Source organism: Tursiops truncatus, chromosome 11 (assembly GCF_011762595.2).
Source record: "Tursiops truncatus isolate mTurTru1 chromosome 11, mTurTru1.mat.Y, whole genome shotgun sequence".
Lineage (NCBI taxonomy): Eukaryota > Metazoa > Chordata > Mammalia > Artiodactyla > Delphinidae > Tursiops > Tursiops truncatus.
Window position 1 is genome coordinate 87,179,778 of NC_047044.1, and position 25,120 is coordinate 87,204,897.

The window sequence follows — 25,120 nt, forward strand, 5'->3', positions numbered from 1 at the left end:
CATCCTCTTTTGAGGACATCCTCACACTTTCAGAGCATAATTAGATAATTTATCCTAACTCATCTTTTCCATGCATTTTGAAGGCAGGAACATACTTTCATGAATATATATATATTACCAGAAGCATCTTGCAAATCACAGGTATTTCTAAATACACTGGCTTATAGATTCTGACAAAAACCAATGCTAGCTAAGACATTTCACAGCAAAATCCTTATATAGTCCCATTAATAATTATTCTATTTATTTCAATATACAAGAGACATGTTATGGGCTCTAACTGTACTCAGAATTGCTAACAAAAGGTTAAGAGGCAGAGGAATGACTCAAGATTTTAGTTCAAATACTTATCTATTCTATATTCAGTACTATGTAAGATGCTAGAAGTATAAGGATGATTAAGACACAGTTCTTGCCCTGAAAGTGCTTACATGTGATCAGCAAGACATACATACAAAGCAACAACTTCAAAGGACTATAGTCAGGGGTAAGGCACAGAGTGTTATGGGAACCCTGAAAAGAAGCAATTAGCCATATTCAGTGCTTACCAATTCATTTAATTCTTACAATCCTATCAATAGTGTGGTCCTCAGATAGCCTACATCAAGAATATTCAGCTACAGATTCTGACCATGAGAAGTTTAGCATCTAACGGATGCTGAATTCTTAGAATTTAAAAACTTACTACACGTATTTTGAGTACCAGAAAAGAATAATGGTTTTTAAAGCTTCTGTCTTCTGTAGATTACCACATTGCCATAGAACACCACAGTCTACTACAGAAGCCACTAGCCAGATGCTGCTACTTAACATTTTAAATAAGGCTACTATAAGAAACTGAACTTTTATTTTTATTTAATTTTATTAATTTTGTTGAGGTGAATTTCACATAACATAGCATTTTAAAGTATACAATTCAGTGGTATTCAGTGTATTCACAATGTATAAACAAATACAAGGTTATACAAGGATAGCTCCACATCCTTGTCCAGACTTGTTATTTTCCATTTATTTTATTAAAACCATCCTAGTGAGTATGAAGTGTTATCTCATCGTGGTTTTTATTTGTATTTCCTTAATAACTTTTAATTTTAATTTAAAACCTGATATTCAGTTTAACTACTGAAAAAGTTTTAAATATGTTTCGAAAACTTGAGTGTGTGAATCTACTTCTCCAACTGCAAATTTTATGAAATCTAAATACAGATGAAGATGGGGGTGGTGTTAAGAGTTTGGGATTAACATATACACACTACTATATATAAAACAGATAAACAACAAAGCCTACTGTGTAGCAAGAGAACTATATTTAATATCTTGTAATAACCAATAATGGAAAATAATCTGAAAAAGAATATATATACATTTTATATATATGTATGTATAACTGAATCACTTAGCTGTACACTTGTAGCTAACACAACACTGTAAATTAACAATACTTCGATTTTTAAAAAATGGTTAGAAAAATAAATTAAATAAAGATGAATTGTTTAGCACCTGAATTAAGGGTGATGAAGTAGAATTGCCCTAATGGGTTAGTTTTGCACTGTCCAATACATTTTAGTCATTAGACACATACAGCTACTGAGCACTTAAATTGTGGCTAGTCTGAATTAAAAAGTGTTGTTAAGTATAAAATACACACCAAATTTGGAAGATTTAGTACCCAAAAAGCAGAACATCTTATTAATTATACTGTATATTGATAAGGTGCTGAAATGATATAATCAGTTAAGTCAAAGATATTACTTAAATTATTTTCACTTTTTTCAATTATTTTTAACACAGCACTGGAAAATTTTAAACAACACATTTGGGTCACACATATTTCCATTCTACAGTACTGCCATAGACTAAGCCATGCAGTACTTATTTTTCTTTTCAATTTTAGACGTCATCCCTGTATTTCCTAACACCTATCCTAAAAACATACTTTAGGGCTTCCCTGGTGGTGCAGTGGTTAAGAATCTGCCTGCCAATGCGGGGGACACAGGTTCAAGCCCTGGTCCAGGAAGATCCCACATGCCACAGAGCAGCTAAGCCCGTGCACCTCAACTACTGAGCTTGCGCTCTAGAGCCCGCGAGCCACAGCTACTGAGCCTGCGCTCTACAGCCCGTGAGCCACAACTACTGAAACCCGTGCGCCTAGAGCCCGTGCTCTGCAACAAGAGAAGCCACCGCAATGAGAAGCCCGCACACCACAATGAAGAGTAGCCCCCGCTCACCGCAACTAGAGAAAGCCCACGTACAGCAACGAAGACCCAACGCAGCCAAAAATAATAAATAAATTTTTAAAAATAAATAAAAAATAAAAACATACTTTGAATAAGCATAATTTGTGTCCCATGTGTCAGATACTTCAAGGAATACGATATAAATAAAATAGTCTTTGCCCTTGGATTCCCAGTTTAGTACTGGTTATTCAAAAAAATTTGTTGAGAAACTCCACATTTCAAATTTTAGAACTGCTTGCTACGTGACTACAGTTAAAGCAGCAATGATAATAACAGTTCTGGTCCAAGTCCTCAGGTTTAAATTGAAAGGGATTTTGTGATATGAATCCACCCAGGATTATCCTTAATTACAAGGGCCCAAATAGGCTAACAGATCCATTTTGTCCTGGGTTCCTTCAAAACTACAAAGAATAAGCCCTGGTAGTATCTAGAAGTGAGAGAGTAAATATCACAAGTTTATTTTAATCAGCAATGATTCAATGCTCAGGACATAAAATCAATAATGAGAATTCTAACAGAAAATTGTTTTATCTTTGATTTTGATTATTCATCAGTCAAGAATAAAAAACAAATCTAAAAAAGAAAATATAGAAAGTACAATGAGAATTTAGAATGAGAGAAAAAGAGTACTTTTTTTTTTTTTTTTTTTTTACGGTACGCGGGCCTCTCACTGTTGTGGCCTCTCCCGTTGCGGAGCACAGGCTCCGGACGCGCAGGCTCAGCAGCCATGGCTCACGGGCCCAGCTGCTGCGCGGCATGTGGGATCTTCCCAGGCCGGGGCACGAACCTGTGTCCCCTTCATCGGCAGGCAGACTCTCAACCACTGCGCCACCACGGAAGCCCCAAAAGAGTACTTTTAATGAAAAGAAATACAACAGAATCACACACCTTTCACTAAAACACAAATTCTTTTACCCTAACAGAGAAAGTAATTTTAAGCACCATCTAATCAATATTCCACTCATTTAGTGTTTATCCCAGAGAACAAGGTGAGAGACAAATCTGCTGCCTCAAATGGTCTTAGTGCCTTCGCTCCCCTTAACACAAGCATCTCACAGTGCTGAGTGATTTTACTGTTCAAATATTCAACGTTTCACCCACACATACAACAATGACTACGGAACTCAAGCTACCACACATGGTGCTCTGGTTTAAAAAAAAAAAAAAAAAAAAGTCTGTTTCAACAATCAGGGAAAAAACTGGTTGTTGGACATTGAGTGTTTTAAATGTTCTGTCTCCCAAATCCACTGAAACATTCAATATGTCAGCTACTCTTGTGGGCAAGTAGCTGTTATAAAATTTGAAACGTGGAATGACAGTTTTTTTCAAACAGATTTGTTCGAATGAAGCAACACTAAGACTTTCTTTGCTAGTACAAAGACTGTCTTATTCATACTCATATTCCCGTTAAGTAGTATGAAAATCTACAAGGGGCGACTGAAACATAGAGCAGAAAACACCAGTTTCACAGAAGATATGGTAGTATTTATTAGCAGGTAATCTAAAGGAAAACAAAAATTCCAGGTAGAAACGCTGGTTTCCTAGTTTTGACAAATGTACCACAGAATGTGAGATGATAAGATCGGGGGAAAAAAACTGGGTGAAGGTACATTGGTACCCTCTGTACCATCTTTGCAACCTTTCTGTAATTCTAAAATCTTTCCAAAACAAAAAGCTTTTAAGATTCTCAGGTAGAAAGCACAGCCTATACAAAACCACAATGAGGGCAAAATGTGACCCATTTGAGATCTACAAGTAATATAGTATGGCTGGAACACAATTTCCTATGAAGGTAAAGTAAGGGATTGAATGAGAGTAGAGAAGCAGGTAAGTATCAGATATGATATTATGCATCATGCTAAGAAATAGATTTTAATTTAGAGAGGAGTTATCAAGGATTTCAAATAGTAATAACTAAGTGAACCTTAGAAGAACTGGGAATAACAGAGTGAGAAGTAGTAATAATATTCAAAATACCCTGAGAGGCAAGCAAATCGATAGGATTTGCTAATGCATGGGGCGGTGGGGCAGTATAGGAAAAGTTAAGAGAAGAATCAAGACTATTTCAGGGCTCTTAAAGTCAGGGTAACTGGATGGAAGATCTTAGTATTTACTGAGTCTAAAACAGAACCATGTTTGAAATGGAAAACCAAGATTTTGTACATGTTAAGTTCAAAATGCCCTATTAGACATCCAAGCTGAATATTCTATTCTGGAATCCAAGAGGGAAAGTCAGGGCTAGAGGTAATCTGGGAGTAATCAGAATATACACAGTATTTAAAACCAAAGGACTATGGGGGCTTCCCTAGTGGCGCAGTGGTTGAGAGTCCGCCTGCCGATGCAGGGGACACGGGTTTGTGCCCCGGTCCGGGAAGATCCCACATGCCGTGGAGCGGCTGGGCCCGTGAGCCATGGTCGCTGAGCCTGTCCCCTGCATCGGCAGGCGGACTCTCAACCACTGCTGCGACCAGGGAAGCCCTAGGGTGAGAATTTTTGACAGCACTCTCCAACATTTAGAAGTGAGGCAGAACAGAGGTCAGCAAAGCAGACTGGGAAGAAGCAGCCACTGAGTCTGGGTGGGGATGAACAACAGGCAAGTGTGATATCAAGGAGGCCCAGAGAAGAAAGAGTAAAAACAAGATCCCATATGCAACATGCACATAGTAAACACAGCATACATCTTTCTTCCCCTGTGCCTTTTTCCCTCCTTTCAACGAGCACTGAATTGGTAACCTCATTTACCAGAGAAATATTGCTTAGTTATCAGCTTTTATAACTAACAAAGTTCACCTAGTGTTATAATAAGCGGTATTTCTCTTACAGGTCCCCCCATAAGAGAAATACCTTGTAAACAGAAGTTCTTAAGCCTGGGTACACACCCAAATCACCAGAAAGATTTCTTTAAATATAGCAATGACAGGCAGCACATCCCAGAGATTCTAATTTACTTGGTCATGGGTGCAACTCAGGCACCAGAATTTGAATACCAAGTGGCACAGCTCATATAGTAAAAAAAGAACTACCTCTTGATTCTTACCAGATTTCCAAATAATGAGATCCCTACCATTCTCAACAGTGACCAATCGGTTTTTCATTTCTGGAGGGGAGAGGAATCACCTTTTGTTTTTCAGTATCATCATGTTCACTGCAGCTATTTTCCTTATTTTACTCAAACTGTACCATCTTTGGTCAGTGGGAGCCTGCTAAAAACTGTCTGCCGAGGCTAGGGAACATGAGAGCTTCAAATACACAGACACACAGAGACATACACACAGCGAATTAAAGCTAGAACAGGGTGCTTTAAGCTTTGTGTTATTACAGAGAATGTCTGTTGAAAAGCAAAAGATTCTCACAAAAAAATATATATATACACATATATATAATTTAAAAAGATACATAATAAATATATATAAAATTTTAAAATGTATTTTATACATATATCTGTGAGGTGATGGATGTATTAATTAACTAGATGGAGGGAATACTTTCACAATTGACTAATGCATATCAAATCATCATGACGTATACTTTAAGTATCTGACAATTTTATTTGTCAATTATACCTCAAAAATGCTGGGGGGAAAAAGCAGAAGATTTTTTAAATTATCAGTATCGACTAACATTATAAAACAGGTTACAAAGGAACTGAAGAGGGAAATTATTGCATCACCCATCGCAGTGAATGATGTATTATTAGCATCACTATGTCCTGTAAAAATTACCAGAATTTGCCTGTGTGCACAACTGTAAGCCACCCACAGGAATAAAGATATGATAGTTTAAGTCTGGTTTGATAAAATTTCTTTTTTCTTCATCGACAATTTAGGCTACGTTCTTGATTCCAAAACACCTAAAAAGACTGTCTATTTCATGTATAAGGCCTGAAAGAAAATCTGAGTTTTTCAAGCAATACTCTATCACAATAAGAAGTCACTCAGATGTGTCACTATTATGAACGAAGCCAATCATGTTGAGCTGCTGGAGACTAGCTGCTGAGGAAAACTTACAATAAATTCATTAACCCATGACAACTAAGTGACGACAAGTACTGTGTTCAAAGTAAACAGAAATACTAGAGTAGGGGAGAAACATGTAGGAAGAAAAAAAAAACTATGGAGCCTATCTGAAAAGTTCAACTATGTAATTTCTAACATACTATACAAATTTGTCCAGACAAGCCACTGCCACACTGGCAAAAAAGGAAATCAAAACGATCACCAAACATGCTATGTATGACTAATTTTTATTTTCTTCAGTTAAGTAAAATATTTCTGAGCATGGTGAGTTGAAGCCAATTAGCCATGATAAAGCTTAATACCAAATGACTAAGAAAAATCAAAATCACACTTAAAAAAAAGACGACCAGAGAATAGTTGAAAGAATTCCAAAATCCTAGGCCTATAAACACATGTAATGTTTTCCAAACCTTTAATAATAAAAGGTTTCACTACGTTAAACAAAATGGCAGCAGCAACTCCCCTTCACACAAACTCTAAATGCACATACAAAGCAAGGGTGTATACACAAGACAAAGAGAATATGGGGAGAGGCCGGGGCAGAAGGTGCTTATCTAGGAATAATCTTTGCACTTTAATTATAAAAGATAAACATTATTAAAAGAAAAAACTATATTTACATTTTAGGAGTATGTTTGATTTTACAAAACTAAAATTTCATAACGAGCTGACATGATCAATTATTTTCATATGACATTAACTTCTTCTCAAGCACAAAACAACAAGTTTAAGAAACATCAAATGTAACTTAAACATAAATGACACATCCATGACTTTCATTTATTTCCCATGTCAACTCAATTAGGTCTTACAGACTTCCAGTTTCTAGCCTTTGCCATTACCAACACTCCAATGGACTTTTACCATCTGAATCTTTAGACAGTTGCTCCAGAAGCCACATGAGCAAAAACTGATAAATATATAAAAATCTGTATTAAATGAGCATCAAAATGATAGTCATGTATGATAAGCCAAAGAATAACATACAGCTTCCCTGGTGGCGCAGTGGTTAAGAATCCACCTGCCAGTGCAGGGGACACATGTTCGAGCCCTGGTCCGGGAAGATCCCACATGCCGCGGAGCAACTAAGTCCGTGCGCCACAACTAGTAAGCTTGCACTCTAGAGCCTGCAAGCCACAACTACTGAGCCCTCGTGCCACAACTACTGAAGCCCGTGTGCCTAGAGCCCATGCTCTGCAAGTAGAGAAGCCACCACAATGAGAAGCCTGCGCACTGCAACGAAGAGTAGCCCCCGCTCGCCGCAACTAGGGAAAACCCACGTGCAGCAACAAAGACCCAATGCAGCCAAAAATTAAATAAATTTATTTAAAAAAAAAGAATAACATAATACATGAGTCATTCTGTAGACAGATGATTGACTGACTGATAGAATAAAGAGTAGAAAGCGCTGAAAGTAGAATGTCAACTTATAAACTTAGATGGTAAGAGAGAAAAAAACTCATTTTGTAACCCTCATAGTAATAAATGATTCAGGCAAGAAACATTAATGGATACTAAAACTAGTTCTAATGGGGAACAATATATTCATATAGTTCAAAGTATCTCTCCAAAAATTAATCATTAATTGTAAAGGGACAAATAAGTTTATGGTAGAGAACCTGGCAAATTCCACCTTAACCAAGTGATGCTAGGTAATTTCATCCATGATGGAACAAACTCTCATCAAGTGTCCCCTGAAGTGATACTGTGACAATTTTATTCTATTTTCACCAAAAATGCATAAACTGAATCTGATCACATCAAACAACCCCCAAGTGGGCAACATACTACAAAATAAAATGTTTATACTTTTTAAAAATATTAGTGCTATAAAAGATAAAGACAGGCTGAGGAAACTGTAAGTTTTAAGGAGTCATGAAAACTAAATGTAATGCATGATCCTCAACTGGATGCTAAACCAAGGGGGGAGAAAAACGGCTATGAAGGACATTATTGGGACAATTAGTGAAATCTGAATAGCTGATGGCATCAATGTTAAATTTCTGGAACTTGGTAACTGTACTAAGGTTATGTAAATGAACGTCCTTGCTCTTAGGAAATAACACACACTGAAGTATCTAGGGATACGGCTCCTCTTAAATGGTTCCCCCAAAATAGTGTGCACGCGTGTGCGTGTGTGTGTATGTAGGAAAAAAGGGAGGAAAGAAGAGAGAGAGATGGGGGGAGGGAGACAGATGGAGAGATGGATGATGTACTGCTGGATGGAAAGATACAGAGAAAGAAAATGTGGCAAAATGTTAACTGGTGAATCTGGCTGAAGGGTATACAGGAGTTCTTTACCCATACATGTGTGAGAGAGAAATATATGGGAGTTCTTGTATCTTTTCTGCAAGTTGAAATGTTTCAAAATTAAAAGTTTAAAAAATCTGTGCTTTAGAAAAAGTACCATAAAAAGTCAAGAAAAAGGTCAAAATGGGGAAAATATTTAATTCCTATCACAGGAGGGAAATTTTTTCCTACTTTATAAAAAAGAATAATGAGCTCAAAAAGGATTTCCATTCTAAAAATACAAAATAATTAATACAGAGGAAAAATGATGTGAATACATAGAAAAGTATTTATACTGTATTTACACTGTATGTGTCTGCACTGTATATAAGTAGAAATGTGTTACCATATACCGGCAGATTGGTAAAGATAGAATAACAAGCCTCAAGGTTGTTGAGAAACAGGCACTATATTATACACTGCTGGTTAGAATACAAATTGGTACGTTTTTCTGTAGGGGGAATAATACCTTTCAAAAGCAAGCCTAGACATATACCCTTTGACTGAACAAAATAGCTTCTAGGAATTTATATTAGCTCACAAAAGTAGTTTATAAAAATGTGTTAACTGATTATATTGTGGAAAACTGGACCAACAAAATCCATCAAGGAATGATTAAATAAAATGTGGTAAACTATTACATAGAAAGATCACACAACCACTAAAAAGTTAATTTATTGACATGAAATGATGTCCAATACAAAACTAAAATGGTAGGCTAGGGAATTCCTGGTCCAGAAACTAAGATACAGCAAGTCAAGCAACATGACCCCAAAAAAAAAAAAAAAAAAGGTACAATACACGTAGGTGCAAAATGATCCCATTTATTTCTTTACTTTGTACATATATGTTAAGAAGTCAAATATCATAGATAGTTAGATTATAGTTCCACTACCTTCTTATTTAAGCTTGTCAATGTCAAATTTTTTAATATGAAGCAAGCATAACCTTCAGAACACACTTATTTCCATGTGACAGAGTGGAGGAAGAAGAGCGAGTCTACTAGGAACTAAGGAAAAGCTTTGCTGGCTGTGAACTCCCAACGTCTGTCGTAGCCAGGCAACACTAGGCACTATACTAGCCCTTCCTTTCCCTATCCCTCCATCCCTTTTATTTATTCAGGCTTCATTCTAAAGAATTAACAACTTTAAATGTTTTCAGTAAAGACAGTGTACATTTTAAAAAATTTCTCTTCAAGATGATTCTATCAATTATCCCACACACAAACCATCCAACCACAAAGCAGCCACACCGATGCTGTTTAAGATATGAACACAACTGAACTCTCTGGCAAGTGCTTGAAGCCTATGGTAAAAATAAAAGACAAAAAATACAATGCAAACTCCTTATAATAATCGGATTCCAGACTAGAAGGTAATAAGAGATAAGAACAGTAATGCAAAGAAAACATTTTGCAACCAATTACTTTTATACTTAATTTCTAGAGAGTCCAAGCTCACTAGTCAGAAATTTTTTTTACATATTTTCAAATTGCCACCATATAGTATCGCTAAATATATGAAACTACATGTGATTCCCTAAATAGTCCACTCATTCTTTTATGCTTCCTTTTCTTTCTTTCAAAAGTACATATTTCTGTAATTAGTGGTGAGTTGCACAAACCTGTGAATACACTAAAAACTACTTAATTATACACTTGGTAAGTTTTATGATATGTAAATTTTTATTTTTATTTTTTTTGCGGTACGCGGGCCTCTCACTGCTGTGGTCTCTCCCGTCGCGGAGCACAGGCTCCGGACGCGCAGGCTCAGCGGCCATGGCTCACGGGCCCAGCGGCCATGGCTCACAGGCCCAGCCGCTCCACGGCATGTGGGATCTTCCCGGACTGGGGCACGAACCCGTGTCCCCTGCATCGGCATGCGGACTCTCAACCACCGCGCCACGAGGGAAGCCCCTGTAAATTATATTACACACACACACACTTCTGAAATGACCTCCCTATTACCATGAGACAAAACTTAGCTCTGTTACGATCCTCCTCATCTTATACTGAGGGTTGGCAAAGAATTTTTAAATAGAGTGTAAGAAGCACTAACCATAAAAGTGATAAATTAGATTTCATTAAAACTAAAAACTGTTCTTCAAAAGATCTCATTAGGAAAGGTGAGAAGGATAACCAAAGACAGACTGGAAGAAGGCATTTACAATATACATATCTGACAAAGGACTTGTATCCAAAATATATACAAAACTTTATATAATAATAAAAGACAAATCATTCAATAAAATAATAGAAAAGGGCTTGAATAGGCACTTCATCCAAAAAAGGAAATTCAAATAGCCAAAAGCCCATGAAAATGTGTGCAACATATCATTACTCACCAGGGAAATAAAAATTAAAGCCACAATGGGATACCCCTACACAGACACCAGAATGGCTAAAATTAACAAGATGGCAAATACCAAACTACAGAGCAACTAAAACTCTCATTCACTGCTGGTGGTAATGTAAAGTGATATGACCAATCTGAAAAAGAGTTTGTAGTTGCTAAAGCTAAATATGCCATATTCTATGACCCAGTAATTCCACTCCTAACGATGCAACGAAGAGAAATGAAATGAGTACATGTGTGCCATCAGAAGACATGTAGACAGTGTGTTTAGGACAGCTTGATTAATAACAGCCAAAGACTAGAAAACCATGAGCAGAAGAATGGATAAACTATGGTTTATTGGACACTGGAATGCTACACAGCAGTTTTTTTTAATGACTAATACCTACAAGGACAAATCTCACCGCTATTTTGTTGAGTGAAAAAAAGCCAGACACAAAAGTTCATACAACTAAGCCAGGACGATAGAAATCGTAACATGGCCTGGGGGAAGGAGTAGAGGATGGAGGGGGATAGACTGGGAAGGGACACTGAGTATTTTTACTGAAAATATTCTTCATCAGAATGGTAGTTACACAGGTGCATACAAACATACGAAACAAACCTGTAAAGTGCTGAACACTTAAGTGTACTTTAAATACTTTATTGTACATTATATCATGTTACAACTAAAAAAATTTTTTTCAAAGGGACTTGCCTCAAGCATCATCACCTCATCACCTCCTCTCTATAGCCAACTCCCACTCACCTCCTACTACTGTTTTCCAGCCCCATTCATCACTAATTCATGTTTCCAGAGAACCTTTTGAAGGTCACTATAGTGACCTATAGTGACATTTCACTACTTAAATCTACTTATATCTGTATAAACCTAAAGATGTAAGTTCCCTGATGGGCAGAGGCCTGCCTTTCCTACTCACCTTGCTTCCCAAATGCCTAGCACGTTGCCATGTACTACAGACATCAAAAAATGTTTTTTTGATTCAAATGGTTCCTATGATTTATAGAACAATGCCTCACACTCCTTAACTTCTGCCTTTTAAAGACATTTTCTTCCCCCCTCTCCAATGGGAATCTTCTCTAGTTTCTAAAAAGAGATCTGGGGAGGGAAATCCATTTGTACAAGCTGTGAAACTAACCTGAACATCATAATCGACCAGCAACAGAATTGCTGCCTTAAAGAAAAATATATGGAAATAAAACGAGAAATGAAATGATTCCTTTACTTTAACAACAATAATCTCTTACATTTACTAGCTATATACTGTACAACTCTATGAGGTAACTATTATTACCAGTTATGTGTTAGATGGGAAGTTCAAAAAACTGTCCCAGGTCACGTACTTCAGGGCCAGGATCTGTAGTATGACTATAGGGAAGACTAGGGGGTTAACATTATAGGACCCACATGCCAACAGAAGGCTCCATGAGACTATTTTAAAAAGAACAAAAGAAAAGAAATCCAAATGGTTAAACATATGAAAAGATGCCCTACTTCATCAATAATAAAGGAAAAGCAAAACTACATCAGGGGAGCGAATTCCCTAACGGTCCAGTGGTTAGGACCTGGCACTTCCACTGCATGGGCCTGGGTTTTGATCCCTGATCAGGGAACTAAGATCCTGAAAGCTATGAGGCGTGGCCAAAAAATAAAAATAAAAAACTACATCAGGATGCAATTTCTCATCTATTAGATGGGCAAAAACACAAAAGTTTGACAACACCCTCTTAGCAAAGCTGTGAAGAAGGCAGACACTCTAACATTGCTGATGAGGACACAACCCCTAGAGAGGGCAGTTTGGCAGTATTTATCAAAATTACCAATGCTTATATAGCCTTTGATCCAACCACTCACATTATTTTGGGAATTTCTCCTACATATACAATTACACATGTACAAGATGACATATGTTCAAAGATTTATCACTGCAGTACTATTTGCAACAGGAAAAGACTAAAAACAACCCAAGTATCTATACAAGTTTGCTTAAATAAACTGCTACAGCAACAAAATGGAATACTGTAAAACTGTTTAAAAAGAGAATATTGTCTATGAACAGATATGAAAAGATCTCTACTAGAAAGTATGTTACAAAAGCAAGGTACACATACATACAATAAAAATGTTAATAACGGGAAATTTGGTATAGGACATACAGTAACTCTGCAATCTTTGTAATATTTCTATAAATCTAAAACTGCTCTAAAATAAAAAGCTTATAAAAAATAAGATACAGACAGTATATAGTTTATTAGATTTTGTGTAAAAGGAAGGAGAATGATCTTATATATGTATCTGCTTGTAGTTTCATAAAGAATTCACTACTAAGAACAATGGTTATATATTCGGGGGAGCGAAAATAAGGAACAAGAAAGGGAGCAAGATTTCTCAATTAAATTTTTTCTTTATAATTTTTTAAATTGTTAATGATTGTCTTTCCCAAAAAAATTAAGTAATTTTTAAAAAAATAACTCTACAAGAATAATCTCCTTCTCTAACGAAACCCAAGGGAAGTTTCTGGCACAGTATTTATATACCAGCAGATACTGTGTTAACTTATGAAACTTCTTTAAATACAAACTTTTAACCTCTATGGTATACACTTTCCATAATTACAAACCAAAATATTTTAACTTTTAATGAGGATAAAAGGAAAAATGGTCTTTACAGAAAATTGCTCTTTGTACAGATTTCCCCAAATACATCTATTTGACTCGGTAATTTATGACTGAGCTCAGTAGCATGACCTCAAAACTGAGTGAAAAGAATCAAATCCCTTCATGTTCTACAATTTCATTTTTTCATATAATAATCAGTACTGTTTGCTAATAAAAAGGTTCAAACCTATGACAGTGAGAAAATATAATTAGAGCACGAGGTATTAACCACAACCAAGCAATTTTAAAGACATACATTCAAGTCACTGATCTGCACACTAGCTGTTTTCAAGACCCTACCTTCACAGTGACTTTTTTCTGGTCTTCAAATTTTTAAAAATTAGATTAAATTATCTTTACCTTCATCTATTTTATAAATTCCATGCATCTATGGGAATGTTAAAACAAATGGTTCTTTAAAAAACTTTTAGAACGGCAAAAGTATGCCCATTAAAAAACGTGTTAACGTGAAGTGAAAAAAAAACTCACATACACTTACTCACCTTAAAAGGTTTGTCTCCACTGTGTGTCAGCATATGCCTCTGTAACCAACTCTGACTGGTTGACGGAGTGTTATATACTTTACAACCTTTCCATAAGCAAACAAATACCTGTTAAAAGAAGAGCCATAATTGTTTTCATCACTTATTTCAACAAGGACTTTTATTCCTTGTAAATTCAAATAAACATGTTGGAAGTCTTCAATTCACAGAGACATTTATTGTACAAGTCAATCAAAATGCTTACTGTAGATAAACTTCCTGAACTTCCAGAATGAGAGGCATAGTTTTAACCCTTCCCCATTAAGGCTGCTGTCCATTCCCTCAATAAGGAACTGATACACCAATCCCAAAGTGCCATTCAGAAGGAAATATACAAAATATTAACAATATAGCCCTAGGAACTAGAACCATGGACCATTATTTACATTTTTTGTATTTACTGCATGAGGGAACAAGCATGTATTAATTGTAAATATCAGAAATATATTAAGGTATAAAGAAACAATGAAAATAAATCAAAACAGTCAATTGGTGGACACTCATTCAAAGAATGAGTAAACAAATTATCCAATTACAGTCTTTCTGCTCTTGATTTCCTATTCTCAAATGTATACTAACACTACTTATGTTTATATTGTTCTACTTATTAAAAATGATTTCCAATTATCTTGCTTATGAAGCAAAATCTAATATAGAATGTTAAAATTAATATAGCTGCAAAAGCAATGTCATGAGATACTTCTATCATCATAATAGATCCACATTCTTGGGTTCAGGCAACCGAGTGTGACTGGGTTAACAACTAACAACATAATCTTTTTCCTACCATTGAGGTATCAATTTTTTGACCGATTCTACTTTTATCAAACTGAACACTGAAAACTGCTCCCCATCATCAGTAAAAGAAGTACGAATCTACTGTAACCGCTACCTTCAAAAACCATATATAGGCTCTGTTCTTTTCTAAGGTTATAACAATTATAGATAGAGCCACACTCTGAAGATTATAATGTACTGCATATAGAACAGAACAAAGCTACGCACAGGACTGAGGAAACAATCATTAAACAGTAAGTGTAAAATAAAATTTTTTATAAGTCTAGAAAAACAGTCTAAAGTAACTGAGATCAATTTTTACTCAAAATCATTTTACAAGACAACACTGCTGCTGCTGTTTGATACGCTTAAAGAATGTTAGCGCACATCTCGATTCTACAACAGATTTGCTGGTTTCTTTTAGTTAAGCAGATATTGTAAGTCATAACATTTCCTCCTTGGTACTTAAAATTCCTGACCCTAATACATGTTTATAAAATTATTCCTAAAGTTACCAGAATTAAAAGCTACTTTTTAAATGAATGTAGACAAAATTTTCTTTAGGTAAACTGTAAAACCCACTGCAAAGTAATACAATGCAACCTGTAAAAGTCTAACAAGCATGCATAAGGAAAATTCCATTACTATTAGTAAAGTGAGATCAGTCAGATATACTCAAATACAGAGCCAGTAAGCAGCATAATTTACATGCTCAAAGGGAGCGAAAGAAAGCCTACTTTTACTAATTAGATTCCTTCTGCAGTAAAATGATACAAAAAGATTTTATATTAAAGAAGAGAGACACAATCTAAAGTCAGGAAGGGGTTTGAATGGATGATCTCATGGTTCCTTTAAGCTCTTAGGAAAAAACTAGCTCAGTTTTTCACAAAATGTGAACATGTAAAAGGGAAGCAAATGTCTTTGATATTTATTTTGTCTCAAATCAGTCTGCTCTTTCAAGCTCTGTCTAAAATGAAGGCTATAATTTTGTATCCCATAATTTTTAGCCACATTAAATGTGCTAACATTTTCAATTTCCTCTGTTAAAAGGTATTTAATAAACAGAGGACAAAATATTCGATAAACTGTCCAAATACAAGAATAAAATATTTCTCATTTCTTGCAAAAGATATAACCAACTTCATGTTGTGTTCAGGAGATACCAGATTGGCAATCAAAACACAAAGTAACCTCCTAAGATTGATTCCACTTCCTAGCAGCATTCGGATTTAACCATGAGAGTCTAAAAATATCATTTTAAATAACATAGAGGTAACTCATTCGAGTCTTTGAATAATAATATCCTATTATCGCCCCTCCTCAAAATCTCCCTCTGGCCCTCTTCCCTCAAACACACCAAAGAACATATACAAAAGTGAACTTAATAAAATGACACATGTAAAATCACCCCTGCAACAAGAAACAAACAGATTTCTTTCTGGCAACTGCTTTTAAAGTAAGAAATAGTTAAGACAGAAAAAAAACAGAACACTAATGGATCTTACGGAACCACTGAAATCCTACAAGATTAAGTTCCCTGCCTACCAAGACTTACGTGTATATTAAGAGGACACAGGGGTTTGAAATTTGATTAGTAAAACAGCTCAGCCTCGTTCCTGAAATCCAGTCATGCACAGAAGTACGAGCCGAAGAACACAATTCTATTTTACTTAACAAAAAAGGTTAAATTTTTCTTGCTTTTTATTTTTTTTTTTATAAATTTATTTATTTATGTTTGGCTGCGTTGGGTCTTCATTGCTGCGTGCGGGCTTTCTCTAATTGCGGTGAGCAGGGGCTACTCTTCGTTGCGGTGCGCAGGCTTCTCATTGCTGTGGCTTCTCTTGTTGCAGAGCACAGGCTCTAGGCACATGGGCTCAGTAGTTGTGGCACACAGGCTTAGTTGCTCCCCGGGATGTGGGATCTTCCCGGACCGGGGCTCGAACCTGTGTCTCCTACACTGGCAGCCAGATTCTTAACCACTGCGCCACCAGGGAAGTCCCTGTTTTTATTTTTTAAATACAAGAAAGTACTCTCATGATTCTTTTTTAAAAAGGTATATTCATAAAAGGTGTTTAAATGGTAAGTTCCTTTAATGTAGAATTAAGTATCCACCCACTTTGAAAGGGTCAGGAAAACCTAAACTCCACCTGATTTCATCCTTCAAATATAAAGTCCACATGACATTGCAACACAAACAGCTTACTGGAAAGTAAAGAAGTTTCTAAGCTGTTATATGACAGTTTTGTTTTTCCCAGGGCAAAGATTAGAGTGGGATGAGAAAAAGAACAGGAATTAATATAGTATTTAGATCTTACTAACTTACTGCTCCAGAAAAACTGTCATCTTTCAGTAATTAGAAACATAAAATCCTGCAGAATTACCAATAATTTACTCATTTGTTTCTGTTCTATTATGACAGTTTAACACTTGGAGTAGAAAGAAGAGAAATAAAAATTCTTTAAAAATGTCATCAAAATCAGCTGTTTTCCACTATACATGAGTTATCTAGAATAGTCAATTTTATAGAGACAGAAAATAGAATAGTGGTTACCAGGGGTTAGCGGAAGAGACGATTAGGGAGTTATTGTCTAATAGGTACAGATTTCAGTTTGGGATAATGAAAAAGTTCCAGAGAATGACAGTAGTGATGACTGCACAACAATGTGATGTACTTAATGCCACTGAACTGTACATTTAAAAACAATTAAAATGATTTCTTTTTAATTTCCCTTCCAAGAGGTCGTTTTAAAAAAAAATGTTCCAACCAACAACTACTCTATTGTAGATGAGATCGGGCGCGTTCAGGGTGGTATGGCCGTAGACACAACTATTCTATTTTAAAGCACAAACTAGATCAAGATTTCCTGTCTTATCTAGCAGTATCAAGTTTTCAAATTCTCATTCACACTTTCATTCTGAAAGCTTAAGTCTAGATATCAAAGACTGATATGTAGAAATAAATGGAAACTATTTTCTTCATTAAGCTGATTCTTTACGTTTGTAGTTTAGCAACTAATGTCCTTCAAAGATCAGGACATCTTTCTGAAGTCAATAGCATTACTCTTAAAATTAGCCAGAAAATCTTATTATTTGTAATAAAGTAATTTTATGAATAAGCATTCAAGAAATGACATGGGGGAGGGGGTTTCCATTTCAGCAAGTTTATAGTTACTGTAGAAACACCACAACTTCATGCCTAGCTCTGTAATATCAGTAAGACACGCGCAGGTGCAGCGATTACATGATACATTCAGACTGTTAACTCCATTTTTTCTTCAAATCTGTAAAAGGCAGAAAACATTCTCCTAAAGGCTGTGTGCCAACTCAACTTGTAGGATCAAGACTTAGAAATGTGAAATTCTCCCATACCTCCTAAGAGATCGCCTACATAGCTTGGGATCCTATATGCAGTTGCGAAGTCAAGTGACTAAAAAGCATCATGCCATGGTTCAAAAGACTACCTTAGTGATATATACCAAGTGACAACAAGCACTGGCTCACAAAAGGCAACTCTGTAATGACCAAGAAACCAACTCGGTTAAGACAGTTTCACTAAAAATCTGAGATATATATATGGGGGAAATAAAGACTGTTACCAACGGAGCTTAACCACTGAGCTGGGTGGGTTACGCAGTGAAAATACCATATGATGGGCACAGTTCATTAATACACGCTTTGGTGTCTACCCAGACCCCATATACGTTAAATCTAATAATATGACAAATGTTTACTTATCAAGTAACTAAAAGATTGCTGAAACATTATAACATATTGTGATAACAGCAAATATCTCTTAAAAGAAATTTCAAATGCAACACCATTGGTAAAAACGTGAGGAGTGCCTGTTACGGTTGCGTGGTTAAAAAAAAAAACATCAGTAATACAATCTAAATATCAATACCACCATGGAAACAGTTACCCACTTATTTAAACCAAGAAGATTTTAACCATTTTAGTATCAGTATATCTCAAAAGTGATGGCACACTGACAGGCAATGTGTGGCCTAATAAATTATCTGTACTTACAATGTGACATTAATTTCTGGAAAACATACTAAGTATGGTTAACCAAGACATAAACCTAGATGAAGTTGAAAAAAATTATAACATTATTAATTTTATAAATATTTTGGTCCATTACACTGTGCCTCACCTAATCTGCTTTAGCTCTTTATTTACTAATCAATAAAAAGTATATGAACTGACACAACTAAATGGATTCCTGAAAGAATACAGGTCAATACTAAGCCAGCTCTGACAAGACTTGGGAAAGATGATCAATTATCACAAATAATGAGTACAGATTGCCATTTAACAGGACTGTTTATATTAATCCTGGTACCAATAGTTTCTCTAGTTAATTTCAGCATCAGGGATAACTAAAGACCACTCTAACAACAGAAATCCCAAACAGTGCCAATTCCTAAATGTCCTCAACTCAAAACATCAGAAGCTTGAAATACATAGTATTCATTTACAATACTCCCACTGTATTGTAGAAAGTCTAATTTCTTCAAAGTAATATACCTAAGAGCAAATTAAAATAAAACACATAATATGTTCTATTTAATTTGATTCCATCAAATATGTGGGAAGTAAATAAAAGGGGAAAAAAAAACATTTGAAAAAAATAAACCCTGTGTAAAAGCAATCCCAAATTACTTTGAAAAAAAAAAAGCCTAACTAGCAATTATAAATTAATAAAACTAATGAAAACAGGGAGTGAAAAAAAGAAATGACAAAACCAACCCCTCCTCGCTGACCATCTACATGTATGGAACGGATGTGATCTGCCAGATCTGGACTAGAGTTGAAGGAAGCCTGGCACTGGTCCCAACAACAATTATAGGCAATATTTTTGCTTGAAGAAGTAGTGCTTCCTTGTCCATTCATCATTGCTGGAGTTGAACGCCCACTGGAAATTGTGCTGTCTACATCCATTATAGTACTGCTTATGCTACAAAAGAAGAAAAAAGGCTGTGTTATTCCTAGAAATTCACTAACATGAATATGATCTTATAAATAATTAAGATTACCACTTGACATTCTGCCCCATAAAGCATACTAACCATATTTTCTATTAGAAAACAACACTGCTTTAAAATTATTTAGTTTCAAATAATTATTCTCTGAAACTAAATTTCAAATAAATATTATTTGCAATAAAGTGCAAATCAAGGTAAGAAAAGCTAGTTCCTCAAAACCAGATGCGGGATAATTTGAGCAACTTTTGGCAGACATGAAGTCCCCAACACCATATCCTACAGAAAATAAACCAAACCACACCACACACACACACACACACACACACACACACACACACACACACACACACACAGCTCTTCACATTTCATCCCTTCCACAGTTCTAAGAGGCATGATAAAGTAATAGATTCCAACTGCAAATAATTCAGAATAAAAAGATTATCTTTACAGTTCTGCAAATCACTTGTTGATCTGAAATCTTTTCTTCTATTCACTAATCTGAGAATACAACTGCTATCACATCCTACCTCTTTCCATCTCAAAGAAGTTGGGAAATTTTGCTGTATTTTCCCTTCTTAATAATAGGCAGAAAAGGGGCTTCCCTGGTGGCGCAGTGGTTGAGAGTCTGCCTGCCAATGCAGCGGACACGGGTTCGAGCCCTGGTCTGGGAAGATCCCACATGCCACGGAGCAACGGGCCCGTGAGCCACAAATACTGAGCTCTGTGCGTCTGGAGCCTGTGCTCCGCAGCAAGAGAGGCCGCGACAGTGAGAGGCCCACGCACCGCGATGAAGAGTGGCCCCCGCTTGCCACAACTAGAGAAAGCCCTCGCACAGAAACGAAGACCCAACACAGCCAAAAATAAATAAATAAATTAAAAAAAAAAAAAAAAAAAAAAAAAAATAATAGGCAGAAAAGAGAAATCTGAGTGCAATAAAAGTTTCGCTGATTTTACCCAAGTCTAAATAAGAAGTACTTTCCTGGCCCTCATTTTTTTTTTAAACTCCTTTGCACCAAAAAGACTGAAAATGCCAATCAATCCCTTTAACTTTTTATTTACTAAACAAAGTATTACATGTTAGTAATTCTTTTATTTACTAAAAAATTGTTACATTAGTAATAAAAGTAATAGAGTCATTTTGAATGTTCAAAATTTCACATCATAATAAAATGTAATACTTTGCCTTCATCTTAAAAGCAATTCATTTTCTAATTCTTTTTTCAATATCTTCTCCATAGAGAAATTACATGGACATGGCATCAATCACAGAAGGACCAACAGTAAGAATGCTTCAGACTAAATCCATTAAAAGCTATATAACTGCTTGTAATTTAAGTACCAGTAAATTATAAAACTGATACTAACTTTTAAGGGGTATGCTTCCCCCCTACCCCCAAGCTTTTATTATAGAAAATTTCAAAAACACAGAAAAATATATCTAAACCTGAACTCAGATACAGACAACAAGCTAGTGGTTACCAGTAGAGAGGCAGGAAGTGGAGAGGAGCGAGACAGGGGCAGGGGATTACGAGGTGCCAACTACTATACATAACATAAATAAGCTAGGATAAACAAGGATATATTGTACAACACAGGGAATATTGCCAATATTTTATAATAGCTAGTAAATGGAATATAACCTTTAAAAGTTGTGAATCACTATGCTGTACACCTGAAAATGTATATAATATTGTACCATCAACTGTATCTTAATAAAAATAATTAAATCTGAACTCAACAATTAACACTTTGTATTGTTTTTTGTTTTTTCATTTTTGGGGGTTTTTTGGCCATGCTGCGTGGCATGCGGGATCTTAGCTCCCCAACCAGGGATCGAACCCTCACCCGCTGCATTGGAAGTGCAGAGTGTTAACCACCGGACCACCAGGAAAGTCCCTGTCCTGTTTGCTATATTGCTATAATTTGTTTTTCTCAATCATCTGCAGGTTGCAAACATAATACTTCAACCACAATTATTTCAGCACATGCCTTCTAAAAACAAGAACATTCACCTGTAACCACTACAACCTTATTTGTTCACACCCAAGAATTAAACTGAACTTTTTAAATAAGCTTAATAATGACTTGTGTCTAACATCAAATGCACCCATTTTACAAAGATAACGAAAATGTTTTTGTAGGATGTTTCAGATGTGAAAAATGTCTCAGATTTCCCTTTGAAGGATATTCACATATTTAAGTCCATCTGGCTAACTATCTACCAGTCAATACATAGATTCTAAATTGCAACTTTAAAACTTCATTCTAAAACTCTGTAATCTCAAGAAAACTCTCCAATGTGAATCAATTCTTGAATACCTGAAAATCTACTTATATACTGTTTGTTTTTGCAGGAATAAACTGTAAGTACGGTATATACTGAAACACAAGTTTTTACTTGAGCACTAGAAATTTCAAGTCTCATGAGGCCTTTATCTGCCAAATGGTTACCTATTTTCCTTATCACTTGCTTCATATATTCTAAAACACTTCAACTGTAAAGTTCATACTTTCGTAAACCATACTAATTAACTCCAAAGGCAAACAAAATATTAACAATTTTAAGTGCAATACTGTCTACATGCAGCATTACTCACTTGAAAAATAGTACTTCATGTGGATGTGGATCCTCATAAAAGGAGAACATAATGCAGGTGTTAAAGGACATGAACTTTGTCCACCATTGGCAACAAGCTGCAAATGCAATGGCAGAGGAGATAAAGGGCAGGTACCCTATCCTGGAAGACGCAAGAGACACTTCACAATTGGGCAGCATCCCCACAGAGCCTCCCAGAGCCCAGCAGGGCAAACTGGAGTCCTGCCTTATGATCCCTTCTTGACTCCTCCAACTTCTAGAAAGTGTCTAATCCTAAACCTCCAGGCTACCTTTTGGCCCCAGATCCATGCCGGAATCAGTGGTTCTCTCCAGTCTTAAGACTGATAAAGGCAACAGTCCTGATGCAGGAGAGCACAGGAGACGAGTTACAAGCAATTTCTGATTTTTGACAGGGCCCTGAGATAGATAAAGATTTCATAGAAAGTCCTTCTTCCTATAATAGTAGGATAACAAGATGCTCAGAACTAAAAGGTGACATTCCACCTGACCTTGTGTCTAGGTTCAAGCATATATTAAGATTGTTCATTCAGTTAGTTCTCCTTCCCAATGAACTTACTGATTCTGTAAAATGTGAACAAAAGCAGCCTGGTATTTTTAAGAAAACCTAAGCCAGAAAAAGCACTCACTCTATTCAGATAGTTTCAATAATTTAAAGCAGTGCTGTTCAATAATATGTGTATGAACATCTGTGATCTTATTAATCACAGATTCTGATCCGGTGGTTTGGGGGTAAGACTGTATTTTTAGCAAGAGCCTACTTGTTGATGCTGCTGCTACAACATTTTAAGTAGCAAGACTCTAAAAGATCTCTTTATTATTATTACCCAACTGAAACTGACCAGACTATCTAAGGAATTGTCTCATATTGTAGAATAGTAAGCTAAAGCAACCACGTGTGTGCACGTACACGTACACATACACACACACACGATGACAGAAAATCCGTAAGTTTAAAAAAAACAGAAAACCACACACACATTGTTAGAGATTCCTACGCAATATTTAGGGAAGGATGTAAGACATTTTTAACATAACAACGTTCCCTTTTTCCTCTTTTCCATGGGCCTTGTTAAGAAACTATCTGGCAGAGCAGACCCTAACGTCTAGAGTAACTACATGGATTTTATGAAAATGGTTTCCCTTGAGAATTCAAGGGCCAGTTCACACATACATACAAGAATAGCCCTTTTCTGATAACTCAAATTACTTCCAAGCAAAACATATGTTTGGTGGACGTGACCACTGTCAATAGGGCTATCAACACTGACAAGATCAGCTTGCTAAATGACAAGATACAGGAGCAGAGGAAGCAAAACATGGATGCTATGTTATGATAGAGAAGGAAGAGACCACAGTCTTGATGTAGCAGTAAAAAAGTTTGCTGACATGGCTTCAGATTCCACACTGCAAATAATCTTAAAAAAACTATCACTTGTCAAGTTTTGGTATATTATCAAATAGCCACACAATTATCTTAGAAAGTATATTAAAATACTCCTTCCTTTTCCAACTAAATATCTGCATGAGGCCAGATTTTCTTCATATGGCTCAACCAAATCAATTCATTGCACCAGGCTGAATGCAGAAGCAGGTATGAGAAACTAGTTGTTAAGCCAAACATTAAATATAAAACAATGTCACTCTTCTATGTTTTTTTTAACTGAAAAAGTTATTTTGCATTTAAAAAAACTTCCTGGGACTTCCCTGGTGGCACAGTGGTTAAGAATCCGCCTGCCAATGCAGGGGACATGGGTTCGATCCCTGGTCCTGGAAGATCCCACATGCCATGGAGCAACTAAGCCCATGCTCCACAACTACTGAGCCTGAGTTCTAAAGCTCGTGAGCCACAACTGCTGAGCCCGCACACCGTAACTACTGAAGCCTGCGCATCACAACGAAGAGTAGTCCGCGCTCACCGCAACTAGAAAGCCGGCACACAGCAACGAAGACACAACGCAGCCAAAAAAAAAACGAAAACCAAACTTCCTGTTACATATAATTGATTTATTTTTAGATTAAATGTTTTTAATGTTCTCAGTTTTGAATTTTGATCCTGTAACAGTGATAAATGTAACGTCCATAAACAAGCTCTATGGTTTCTTCAGTAACTTTTTTTTTTTAATAAATTTATTTTATTTTTGGCTGCGTTGGGTCTTTGTTGCTGCGCGTGGGCTTTCTCTAGTTGCGGTGAGCGGGGGCTGCTCTTCGTTGCAGTGCACGGTCTTCTCATTGCGGTGGCTTCTCTTGTTGTGGAGCACAGGTTCTAGGCGTGTGGGCTTCAGTAGTTGTGGCGCAGAGGCTTAGTTGCTCTGCGGCATGTGGGATCTTCCCGGACCAGGGCTTGAACCCGTGTCCCCTGCATTGGCAGGCAGATTCTTATCCACTGCGCCACCAGGAAAGCCCTTCAGTAACTTTTTTAACAGCTTTACTGAGATATAGTTCGTATTCCTCAATACTTAAGAAAGCAAAGGTGTCCTTACAAGCAAAATGTTTGAGAACCACTGATCCAGACTATATTTAAAGCAAGGCTTAAAGGTCTCTCTGAAATAGACTGGAAAGAGTATGTTTCTGACCTGGAATATTTTTATTTTATTCTAAGGTTAACTGTTGAATTTGAAATTCAGTTTGAGGTGAAACGGGTAGGG

General features: G+C 36.2%; 1 protein-coding gene across 3 annotated transcripts in view; it reads right to left on the reverse strand.

Moving 5' to 3' along the window:
- AEBP2 (AE binding protein 2) overlaps nucleotides 1-25,120 on the reverse strand; it is a 75,632-nt gene that overhangs the window by 34,565 nt on the left and 15,947 nt on the right. For all 3 annotated transcript variants that reach the window (XM_033867002.2, XM_033867003.2, XM_019936668.3), the window contains exons 2-3: nucleotides 19,623-19,830; nucleotides 14,058-14,165 (exon numbers count right to left, since the gene is read on the reverse strand). In XM_033867002.2, coding sequence (XP_033722893.1) covers nucleotides 14,058-14,165; nucleotides 19,623-19,830 — 316 coding nt within the window. The remainder of the gene's footprint in view (nucleotides 1-14,057; nucleotides 14,166-19,622; nucleotides 19,831-25,120) is intronic.